General features: G+C 47.7%; 2 protein-coding genes across 2 annotated transcripts; one reads left to right on the top strand and one right to left on the bottom strand.

Annotated features, from left to right (window-relative positions):
• Positions 1-2,318: 2,318 nt before the first annotated feature.
• LTR84_009113 (uncharacterized protein) lies at positions 2,319-4,705 on the bottom strand (the record flags this gene model as incomplete). Its single annotated transcript, XM_064852655.1, has 2 exons — positions 2,319-4,289; positions 4,337-4,705. 2 exons carry the CDS (start codon positions 4,703-4,705, stop codon positions 2,319-2,321), a joined length of 2,340 nt encoding a protein of 779 aa, XP_064701119.1.
• A 3,392-nt stretch (positions 4,706-8,097) lies between these two features.
• On the top strand, positions 8,098-9,690 carry LTR84_009112 (uncharacterized protein; the record flags this gene model as incomplete). The annotated part of the gene is made up of 1 exon (XM_064852654.1): positions 8,098-9,690. The coding sequence occupies one exon, from the start codon at positions 8,098-8,100 to the stop codon at positions 9,688-9,690; it is 1,593 nt and encodes a 530-aa protein (XP_064701118.1).
• Positions 9,691-12,242: the final 2,552 nt, after the last annotated feature.

Raw genomic sequence — 12,242 nt, 5'->3', positions numbered from 1 at the left:
AGGATAAAACTTCATTCAGCTTGTGGCGGATGGGGCCGTAGCATGTCTAATCCACGTCGTTCAGTAGCGCCAGGTCGTATTGCTGCTTTTCTTGGTCGACAATACGCCACCATCTGCGTATGAATCTTTTGTCCTCGAAAACTTAGTCCTGGATATCTTTCGCGTGACCTAAACGGCAAGCTTCGAGACGCTGAAAATCTCTATCATCCGAGTTCAGCCATCCTTTGTCTGGTCTCCTATCTCTATGACCTCTTTTAGATGTTCAAGAGTATTGTTAAAGGAGATCTCCATATCTCGCCCGAGCTTTCGGTCTGCTTGTCGACGGTGCCAAAAATCGTACCAGAGTAAGTTAGCTATATTTCGTGCCTCTTGAACCCTGTGACTGGCAGTTTTAAGACGACTGGAGGCCATACTGATAAAAACCGTTACAATAGCATGAAAGCCGGCCCACTTATCCCTATGGTTAAGGATGCTCATGCTCAGATGGATATGTTCTTGTGCTATTTCGGTCCGGTTTGGTAAGAATACCTTCAAAATTCTAGTCCCCGCAGCGAGTACAGCCAGACGTGCTTGACCTAGCTGGTTATTCAGAAGTCTGAACTCCATTGTAGAGCTTTGAAGCTGTTTTAGATTATGTCTTGAGTTGATGAGCACTGGAATCGGTCCCGGCTGAAATAAATACAGTGGACGCGAGGCAAAGGAACCTTGTTGTAAATCCTTGCTTTGGCATTTGATCCTCGTGTATGGTAGAATGGCTGAGAGCCACGGCACTTGGCAAACCGTCTGCACGAGTAAATAGGCAAGTGCGGTCGGTCCTATGGGTGATGAGCTTGTAGAGGTACCGCACGACTTTCCAGATATCCATAGAAGCCACTTGACGCCCGGGAATTGGCTGGCGATTATCTTGACTATACTGGCGAACGCACCAACAACCAGCATCATAGTAAATATTGTTATGAACCAGTTAAAGACTAAACGCAACGGCCCAATAAAGGCCACGAGCAAGTTTGCACTGTGTTGTATGGTTCTGCCGAACAGCCGTGGCCAGAGTAGGGTCGCAGGTTGTGAGCCATCGGCACGTGGACGTGGAAGACTCCCATCCGTGGCGACCGAGCTTGCGTCACTTTCATCGTCGTCGACTAGTGTCACTTGAAACGCTGTGCGCTACCAGTTGATAAGGGATGAAAGCCTTTTTGGTTTTTATTTTCTCGGACTTGATGACATCTAGAAGCGGACGGTTGCGATTTTTAGGGAGATCAGGAATCCGGAAGGTTGAAGCTGCCGTGCTATAGGCTCTCTGGTCGGTCAACGTGGGGGAGTCGAGATCTTGTGCACTATCAGTTAGGGATTCGGTAACGTCCGCATAAGCGGCAGAAGGATGAATGGACATTCCACGGTGCTTAACGATACTCGGGCTTGTATTTACTGGCAGTGTTGATTCGGTGCTGACATTGCTGTCGCTGTCGTCGCTGTTGGCTTATCGAAACCATCTAAGATGTCGATGAGGTCCCGCTGTGGCTGCACCATCTTGTCATCCACCGAGATTCATTATCGAAGATGATAAAATATCGATTTGGATTGGGAGATTTATCGAGCTCATATAACAAGACGGAGATATCCTAGACTGAAGAATCTGTCTAAGCGCGTTGATTTCAAGGTTCTAGATGAAATTGAAGTAGGGTCAAGCCGCTCTGAATTCAGACGCAGGTAGAATATACCACGGATTGCTAACCAAAGCCGGAAATTCCTTGGTCACACAAACTAAGGTGCGTGGAAAGAATTCTTCAACCCCTAGTCAACTCCCATGGTCCGTGCGACTCACGTAGTAAACATAGGGCGCAAAGAGAAACTCAGGTTCTGACGAGCTAGATTCGACACGATATTTACTCGGAAAGCTCAAGCTCAAGAGTAATGCGGTTCCGCAGATGGAGTCAACGAAACGAGACCTGTCGGTACTCGAAAGACTAAACTTGAGACAGCATTGTAAAAGAATGAGTTCACACCATCCTGTCTTGCGGATTTTGAAGCGGAAGCTCTAGAAACGACGACATAGTCTTGTCACATTATCATTTCCATTGATTCAGATCACAGATCTGAGTCTATGAAGGTAGCAATTTGCATATTTCGCGGGGAAATAGGTCTTTCTGAGGCCAGCCATGTCCACGAGTACTAAGAACTCGCGAGATGTTTTGTAATCACACCTCCTGACTGACACAAGTTCTGCCTACTCAATCCACAGAGTTCCGTTCGTCACCTAATCGTTTCCAACATTTTGGTTTAATCACCACAAGTTGCAGAGGCAAACCTTAGCCTAGTCATTAGAAAAAGAGCGTCAAAAAGTCACCAAACATCACACTTCGTACTTGTTCTAGATCACGCTGTCTCCCTTCAACGCGAGCTTGAGCTTCCTTGATCCCCTGTTTTTCAGTCTCTTGTAATTTCACGCATACGGACTCGTAAAGAGTCGCAGAATGCCGAGTCGCAGCTTCCATGCCGACTAGAGTATTGGCCAACGGAACTTTCAGACGCTTGATCTCCTTGACCTCCTTCCCGACGGAGTTCAATTTGACCACAAATTGCGCCTGGCTCTCGTCAAGTCGACCGGCCTCGGGAATCGTGTAGAACAAATCAACAATTCGGGAATAACTAGATTGTGAATTCTCCAGCTCGGTAGATCGTGCGTCGACAGCCACAACATATTCTTGCAGTTGGCTGGAAATTCTGGCCAACGCTTCAAGAGCCAGCTTGAGACTTTCCACTAACTCATTGGTAGGTTTTTGAAGATATTCGCGACCTTGGGAGGAGAATAAAGAGTCGTGTGAATGTGGAGCATAGGCTTGTAGAATTCTTTGAACCAACTGTCGCCAAGCTACTTGACATATAAAGGACGGGATTGAAGTGTCAGCAGCAAGGTGGGCGCCGACCGCGAGAACGTAGACACCGCACGAGGAGGAATCATTCTGCTGGAGACATGGCTGGCCTATGAAAGACCATTCTTCCACACTGCAGTACTTTTCGGTTGTCAACCATGTTGTGAAATTTCTCAAGTTAGTCTCGACCCGTTGCTCATACTGCTTACCAAGAGACTTCGAATTGTACCAATGCATTTGTCCAGTTTCGAGGTCCACGATTGATAATGACCAGTGATTATCTAGATGGACAGGCAAAACTAGTCTTCCCGTATCATGCGGTAGTTGAAGATGGAAATTCGTAAACGCCCCGGGCTCAGCATACGTCGACTCAAGGACGACTGAATTTGTGTCATAAAAAAAGGCATTCAAGACATTCTGTAGGCAAGTTGAATTCAACCACGCATTGTCAACTGTCGATTCGATTGCTGTGCATATATGCGATCTTTGACTCGCGGAGTAGCTGCATGTCTCATCTTTTGATGAATAAGCATATTTGGTGTGTTTCGCTTTAGACTCGCTGGGTTCATCGTTGTCGTCAATGAGGGCGACAGCACTGGTTCTCTTGCGATTGACTGAGAACCGTGAAGTACTGGGTGATGATGGAGAACCTGTCGGACACTGTCCTCTAATACCATTGGTCTGGCCAGCATTGCTGGACAACATGAACTCGCGTCTTCCCTTGAGTATACCTGAAAGATGTGAATCCTTTGGCAAGGAGGAGCCGACAGATGTGCTGCGATCTCCTCCTAAAATGGGAGTACCGCTGGCACTCAAATTTCGGTGTCTTCGCATTCCCTTTTTGAGCGAGGCAAGAGGCAGATGAGGCGCTTGTGGTTGGTCACGAATAGAATTAGGAGTACTAAGAAGTCTGGGGCTAGTACCAAATTTGGGTAGAACGCCTGGCTGACGGCTCACGGTGGTTTGCTTGTGAGTCGTCAGACCCAGTCCGAACAGCCGAGCTTGACCATTCTCGGAAACAGTGAGTTCCTCTCCGGTTTGGGGTGAGTCCATCGTGTCTTCATTACCAAAAGGGTCCAGGTCTCTAGGGTCTATGTCGTCCTGGAATCTCTTCCGCGAGAGAGCTTCTTGGTGACGAGTGGTAAAGGTGGCTAAGAATGTAGCTGCATCTGGTATTCCTGTTGAGCAACGGCGCCGGACTTGGTCTGCATGATCGCCCAAGTTAGGGGTGGCAAGGGTCGAGTTTTGAGACTGAGATTCATCCTCATCATCCGACGGCAGAAGTTGGCTCTCTCCAGACGAGGCGGAGTCAGAAGTCAGAATCTGAGAGGCTTTCTGAATATTTCTTGGTTGGAAATGGTTGGCCGATAGAAGCTGTACGACATATTCATTCTCCCAAAGACCGTCCAACGACGTGTTCTTGGAGAGATACGATCGACACAGGCGGGCATATGCAAAGAGCGTACCAGGTTTCTGAGCATTCCTGGAATTGCAGAAGGAATTCTAAACCGCTCGTCACCCTTCCAAACGGTGGCCAAGTCGAGCTTAGCAGTCTTGTCCAAATCCGCCACATACTTGGCACGTCGTTTGTCCAGATTGACACGCGTGAAATGGGCTAATGTGAAATCTGAAAGCAGGCCGTTGGGTGGCGTCCAGATATCTGCAAGTTCCTGTTCAGCCAAAACTACCTGCTTGCAAAGAGCACTGTAGGCGGTCAGGGCCGACTGTGGGATATCCAGGTAGGGCCAGTCGGGAGGCAGCCCAAGTGAAGTCTCTCCCCACATCCTATAGAGAGCCTGACGAGCCTCTTCTTTGAGATCGCGCAGCTTGGTCATTTTGATGTCTTTCAGCTTGGACTCGTTGGAGGACGTGAAAAGGCACGTGAAGCGTGTGGCGTGGTTGTAGCCAAGAGTGTTTATGATGACCTGACGCAAGGCCACGGCCAAAGGTTGATGAAGTGAGCTGTTGTGGTTCTTGAGCCCGCTTGCGATTTTGGTGAAGACAGACGAATGCTACTCGTCCGGTACCTCGGCTAGTTGCGACTCGATGAGTTTTTGGCAGAAGGTAGGAGTAGGTTTGGACGACGTCAGACGGTGTTCGAAGCCTCTAGTCAGAATCGCTTGGGCGATTCGGGTGGACTTGGAAGTAGAGTTGACTTGACAGTCGGCTCGTGATCCACGTTCGAGGCTGAAGTCGGACTCCGAGTCAGATTGAGGTAGGCTGTCAGGATCGAAATCGGGGTCTGATTCGAATGCAGCGTCAGCTCTGAGTGATCCTGGGTGCTGTCGGTTGGGGTTCTGGATTTGTGAGAGGTCGTGGCCAGGACATGGTCAGAGGGGTCGACGGGAGGAGGAGTAGGGTTTGAAGAGGCAACTAGCAGGGGATGAGGGAGAGGTTTTGAAGAGGATGGAGGGAGGCAAGGAACAGGAGAAGCAACATCCATATTCGACTTCATCCTGATAGCAACCTGGATCGAAGTGCAGTACGTGTAGAGCGGTCAAAGGGGAGCAAAGCAGCCTGTGAATCAAGAAGGAACAGTCACTGCGTGTGTGCCGCATGCAGGTGTAACTAGGCGTACGAGTATGCGCACCGTGCAGGCACAGGCAGGCGCAGAAGTACAAACTTATTGGTGGCTGCAATCGGCAACTGCGCCGACCGGCATGACGTAAGGCAGCGCACGAGACGCGACTTTACTCGATTTAACGCGACTTTATGCGACGCGCGATCCCGTGACAAGGAAGACACTTGCTCGGACCGGATCAACTCACTCCGAGCCTGAGGATGACTTTCTGAACTCGCGTTGTCCAAGTCGCGTTCACTACGCGTTAGTCACGCGTCACTGCCATTGAAGTGTTCAATTCAAGAGATTCGTATCCTGCTATAAGTCCCTTAGGCTACTGAAGCACCTTAGATACACACTGTTATCAACATGATGAATCTTGATTTTGGATTGCATTACCTCTCATTCGAGTACTGCGCTGATAAGCCCGACGACGATATCGCCGGCCTCCCAGTCGTCACGCTCAGACAGCCAGCAGTGAGCAAGTGAGTGACTGAGTGACTGCCTCGGGCTGCACCTGCAATGTGCCTCTCAACTCTAGCAAGCAACCAAATAACAAACAATATTCCTGGATTATGAACTTGCTCTGCTTCATCTCCTTTCCCTACTGCCCTGCAAGGTCAATGTCTCACATCATTGTCTCTGGACTCTTTCATACCCGCGGCACATGACCATTCCATTGTTGCCCGCCGCGACTGTAATAACATCTAGGCCAAGTGCTACATCGTATAAGTTATCATACGCATGTTAGGACGTGCTGCATCAAGTGGACTCTTGAGGGTGCTGTCCACTGCAAATCAGTAACATTAAATTATGGGATAATTGTATCTTTGCTTATAATCCTATAAGATAACCTAGATAGCACTGCTACAAGTAGGTCTCAATCTACCTGAGGAACACCGTGCAGCTAGTTTAACTAATCTTTCCGAGGGCGAGCGGGCCCGTAACGGCTGAAACTGTACGTTATTGTAGGCCATAGTGTACCCGATGAGGCACTGATGCATATTTATCGGGGTTATCAACGCGATTAATGTTTACATGCCGACGACAGGCAGTATCCTATATTTCACATAGGCTAGTTCAACATCTATTACATCTGAAGTTGTGGAGAAGCACTTCGTGATGTCGAAAAGACAGCAGAAGAGCGTGAAGGCCAGTGATATGTTCGTCCGCGTGCCCATTGGCCTTATTTATCCTTTATTGGCATTCAACTTTCGGGAGAGTACTTCTCACCCAGTGACTACTAGCCACTCGTCGCGTATGTACTCGATTTCTGTAGGAAGAATTCACGAAGATCTATCGAAGAATGTTAGTAATATACCAAACGCAACGAGAGCTTACTTTACACCTTGCCGACGGTTACTATTGAGCTCCAGGCTATATTATATCTTATGGCAGAGGTAAGTAAAAGGAATTGTGATATAGATCCCCCCAATCCGACATCACCACGTATACCATTTCATCAGAGTATCAAAAGATCAATTAGTGGCAACGAAGGTGGGGATGAACCCACTCCTGAGGCATAGCCAAAATTAGGATGATTTCTCAGTTGCTGTGCTCAAGAGTCCTGTCCACCTTGTTGGCCTCACCACAAAGCGAAAATTGAGCTGCGGAAAGGCTTCTCTTGCTAAGACAGGAGCTGATAGAGTATTGATTTCATTTCATTTCTTTGCATCAGCGTTCTTATAACTCCACATTATTATGACTAGTTATGGGGATTGAAACTATACCATGAATAATCTACCATTCGTAAGCGACTACATACCCTATACCTATCACCCATGCAGAATACTGCGAGTTAATCTTACATTCAGGGGAAACTGTAATTTATTATAGCTGCTCAGAAGAAGCTCAGACCATCGACATATCTTGTTCTTTCCACTTCTACTAATATTTGTCTACTCTATCTCCTCAGAGACAGAGCACCTACAATTAGTCTACCGAATACAATCATTTCGCCCATAAAGACGGCTTATCGCCCTATCTATAACTAAGTGAATAAGTAGGCTATAAAAGACCTGTATTATGGCGTATAAATACTCTCTTCTAAAAGTAATCTTCCAATACTTATCGGAAACATTAATAGTAATCCTAAAGCTCGGTTGAGTATACTTCCACTGTTGAAGTCTTTAACTAGAAAGTAGCTATACTAGTATTATCTGTAAATTCTCCACTTCCACTTCCTCTTCTACTTCCTTACTATTACTGTTGTTGCTGTTGTTGCTGTTGTTGCTGTTGTTGCTGTTGTTGCTGTTGCTGTTGTTGCTGTTGTTGCTGCTGTTGCTATTGTGAGGTAAGGCTAAATACTATGTTATAAGTATAAGTTAGATTTACTTCTAGAACTCTACGATAAATATATAGGATATTTCGAACCTCGTTATCACATACTTTCATAGAGGCTTTCCGCTAACGCATCGACATTTCCTCCGCATTCGGATGATCTTCAAGGCTAGTCTGAAGAAGGTTCAATGCTGGTGTAAGGATGAAAAGGGCCAATAACCGTTCAACCATTTAACCATTCAACCGAAACCTTTAACCCAGCAGCTACATTCTTTGAAACCCAATAAATTCAATTCCTGCCAACAGCACCATCAACAAGTCGGCTCGAGAAGTGTTCTCTGTCCAGTAGAGATCATGAAAAGGGGAATATCGAAGTCATCATCCGATATGCATTCCAAGAATTACACGCACATTGTGGTAGGCGCAGGATCTGCAGGTTGCGTCGTGGCAGCACGCATTGCAGAAAGACAAGATACCAATGTGCTACTCCTGGAAGCTGGCCCTGACTACGATAACATGACAGACGAATCACTGTTGGGTGTCCAGGATGCTCGAAAGGTACCAATGAAAGGACAATCCGAAGTCTTCGACCTGGCGCTAGATTGGAATATTGATGTAACTCTACCGCGAGGAGAGTCAATGCAGGTGCCTCAGGGTAAGGTGGTAGGAGGAGGTAGTAGCATTAATGGAGGAACTGCTTTACGGAATACCGTAGCCGATGCACAAGAATGGGTCGAGCTGGGTAATAATCACTGGGACTTTGACAGCCTATATCAGGTTTATCAAAGATTGGAAGACGATCGATACCGCGGAACTACTGGTCCACACCCCATTGTGCGCACCTCTTTGGCGAAGGCTGGTAATATTCAGCGCGCCTTTGTGGAAAGTGCTATGATGGTCGGCATACCCGCAGTGCACGATTTGAACGCAACCGGAGCGGAAGGCGTTGGTCCATCGCCAGTCTGTTGCAGTGGCCACCGTCGTGTTAGCGCGGCAAATACATTTATTGACCCAATTCGCAATAGGCACAACTTCACAATTCTACCAAACTCGCAGGTTGATAAGATTCTCTTCTCGGAAATCAAGGCTTATGCAGTACTCCTGGGAAACGGCGACGTCGTACACGCTTCCAGTGAGGTGATTCTTTGCGCCGGAGCAGTATTTTCGCCAGCAATTCTGCAACGGTCTGGCATAGGCTCTCCACTTTTATTGGAAAACCATGCTATACAGCTCATCAGTAATTTACCTGTTGGTGAGAACCTATCCGACCATCCTTGCATACCAGTTGTGGCAAGACCGAAACCTCTGGCATACCAGGATGGAGATCACTCATTGCAGATGCAAGCACGGTGGTCTTCTTCTCAGCGCCCTGGAGCAGTTGACCTGCAACTGGTGTGTTTCAGTTACCTTTTTGTGCCTCCTTCGACAGCTTACGGGGCGAGAGGTCTTGCAGGTACTATGACTGGTCATGTTGTCGGTATCGGGTGCAACGTCAATAAGCCCACTTCGACTGGATTGGTAACGATTCGATCGACGAACGTGAGCGATTATCCCACCGTCGACCCTAACTATCTACACACAGACCATGATCGGAAGGCTGCTAGAGAGGTTGTGAGACGTGCATATTGCGTCATGACAACTTCGGCAATGCAGAAAGTACTTGAAGAGCCACTGGCCCTGAATGAAAGCATCGTTGTGGATGATGCCGCTCTTGACGAATGGATTCTCTCACAGCTCTCGTCCACATACCATTTCTGTGGGTCATGCAAAATGGCAGCGCGTGACCAAGGTGGGGTTGTTGATCAGAGTGGCAGGGTGTATGGAGTACAGGGGCTAAGGGTAGCTGATGCCAGCATCATTCCAACTGTACCGGCAAGCAATACAATGTTGACCACGATGATGTTTGCCGAGCGCATCGGTTGTAGTGTACGAGACGCAGTGGATGTAGGCACCGAGGATCGTGGTTCAAGTAGACTGTGATGAGTCTACCACCGGCCGCTTGAGCCCACTAGTAAATACTGGATCAAGCGGCTGTACCAGCACGATCGCTGCAAACCTATACACCGAGTTTACTCTCCAAAAGAAAATAGTAGAAGACGAGAACTGTGCTTCTAATTCCTGGAGCACCAACATACCACCGAGTGGGCGTATGAAGTGCTGGACTTTTAATACAACGTTTACTCTAATGACCCACTTTCCTCGGCGTTTCAAAACCCATATCTTGCGAGCAAGTATCGTGGAAAACAAGTAGATCTCTTTATACCTGCGCAAGCAGTAGAAGGAAACTAGAGGTCACGCGTATAAGTGAAGATGTGCATCTGAAAGTTTCTACTCGGTGAGGACGTCTTGTCTGGGTAGTGTTTCCATTTCAGAGGGTTCAGTGCTTACGATCTGCTGCAGCGAATGACTTCAGTTGCTTTCAATAGCTCGTCCGATCTGGGATCTGCATTTCGGGACATGAACAGTCAGATTATCACGAGAGATCGGCATAGATTTGGTCAAATCTTTCTAGGCCCTTAGGGCATCTCGGAAATGCTCAGCTTGATATACCTTATAGATAGAGCCAGCTTGAACAGTAGCTTCATATATGTCTCAAATCCTTTGAGCCTTGAAATCATTACTTAATCCCCTGTTCGCTAAGTGTCACAAGGCTAAGATCCGATCTCCGCAGGAGCTTGCAATAATTATCGCAATCCCTACTCTTGGAAAGCTAATCAACTCAGACAAATCACCTGAGTTGATTTATACTTCACATTTCTCATAGCGGCTTTCGAGTTTCCGACCTACCATCACTCAGTGTTATGGCTACACTCTGCTGCATTGCTGTCCTGTATCTCCAGGGTCCACGACCAACATCGCCTTCAGATCAGGAGGAAGAACGTCTATTCCGTTGTCTGCAGCCTGTCTTATCCCTAGGGGCCCGGAATCGGATCGGCATACTTCTAGATTTGCCCGAGACGGTGTTGCGCGTACAGCGAGCTCGTGCAACAAAGGTGACAAGCTGTGAATCCCGCTGGAATTGTATATCTCCCACGACGCGATTTCCTTACGCATGTCTTTGGCACGAATGCCATCAAATTGTCCGCGATCGTGATGCGCGATAACAAGGATTGATTCTAGGACATCCAAACTGTCGGAGTGATATCGGCCATGTCAATATACTTCTTAACCGTGCAGGTGCTATTCGAACGCCGAGCGCGTCTTGACCACCTTCCTTGATCCGAAGTCAATCTTCGTGCTAAAACGTGACCAACTGATGCGGTTTTAAATGCGTCAATGGGAGAGCTCACCCCTGGCACGGAGTTCAAGACACCCTTTCGCCCTCAAGTTACGCATCCACTTCGAAGCGCACGAAGAGGCATAATATTCCAATATCATACTGGATGACTCTCTGATGTGACCCAGAATTTTCACGTCTGTTTTGGCAAACATCATTCGTATGTCACGGGAAATGTATGGCTTATGGCCATGGCAGCCTGTATACAGCGAGATAATCAACAATCAGGAGAAAATCCAAAGCTGGGCTGGTAGAGTTGCAGTTATAACGTTGTCTCCAAATCCTGTTCGGTAGGATCAATTCTACGCAAGTAGGCTGTATTATGGACAAATAAGAGAGGGGTCCTTACCCATAAGAGAAAGTTATCTACTTCGTAGCAACAACAGGAAGGCATACCGAAATGCCAGATCTTTCCGCTCGAAAGGCATCACATAACCACCCACTATCGTAAATGACATTCCATCTAGTCACGAGAGACACGGCATCTATCTACATATAAAACATGGTATCCCGGACGTTGTCGTGAATTTTGACGAGGCTAGAGTAAACTGTTTGTCCATCGTTTCCCCCCATCAAGCTACCGGGAGGGCTTGTCATAGGTGTAGGGTCGAAGAGCCCACTTAAATAGCACCTCGCCCGCTCGCACACGAGATCTGCATAGTAAGCTGGTGGGCAGATGCTCACCGCTTTGGTCGCCCGGCCAAAAGGGTGACATAGGTTGTGGGTCAAATTCTCGAGTGCATCGGCGGCATTCTGGAATGGATGTGATGCTTTGCTACCTTGAAAGACCTCATCATACACTACGTAGTAGTGTGCTGGACGCGCCGTCCCCTGGAGGGCAGTGTGAGCTTGCATGAAGAAGTCCCAGTTGCGAGCCTCGGTGACACCGCGATCCACCACAGTACCGTTCTATGGGTTAGATGAGCGGTCGGCGCTCTCTTTGGTCGTTGGATAAAAACGGGTGTTGTGCCTAGTAGTTGGGGGACACACTGGTAGCGTGGTTTCGGGCTTAAGAGGAGCGGTGATTGGTAGGAAATTACCCCTGTAAGTCGGTAGCGTGGAATGTGCGGTAGCGTGGAATATTCGTGTAGCGTGGAATCTCAGCTAAGCTCAGCCTCGTATTGATACTACCCCTCGAAGAATATTACCTTTACTTTAAATAAATTTCGTTCCTAAACGATCAATATTATCCTTAGGTACGAAATTGATTACCTTCGTAGCGATCCCAACTATTAACCTAGTATCCTAGGTTTTA

The sequence above is a fragment of the Exophiala bonariae genome (assembly GCF_035927105.1).
Source record: "Exophiala bonariae strain CCFEE 5792 chromosome Unknown scaffold_36, whole genome shotgun sequence".
In the NCBI taxonomy this organism is placed as follows: Eukaryota; Fungi; Ascomycota; class Eurotiomycetes; order Chaetothyriales; family Herpotrichiellaceae; genus Exophiala; species Exophiala bonariae.
The sequence above is the reverse complement of the archived record's forward strand: the minus strand, read 5'-3'. Positions and strand labels throughout refer to the sequence as shown.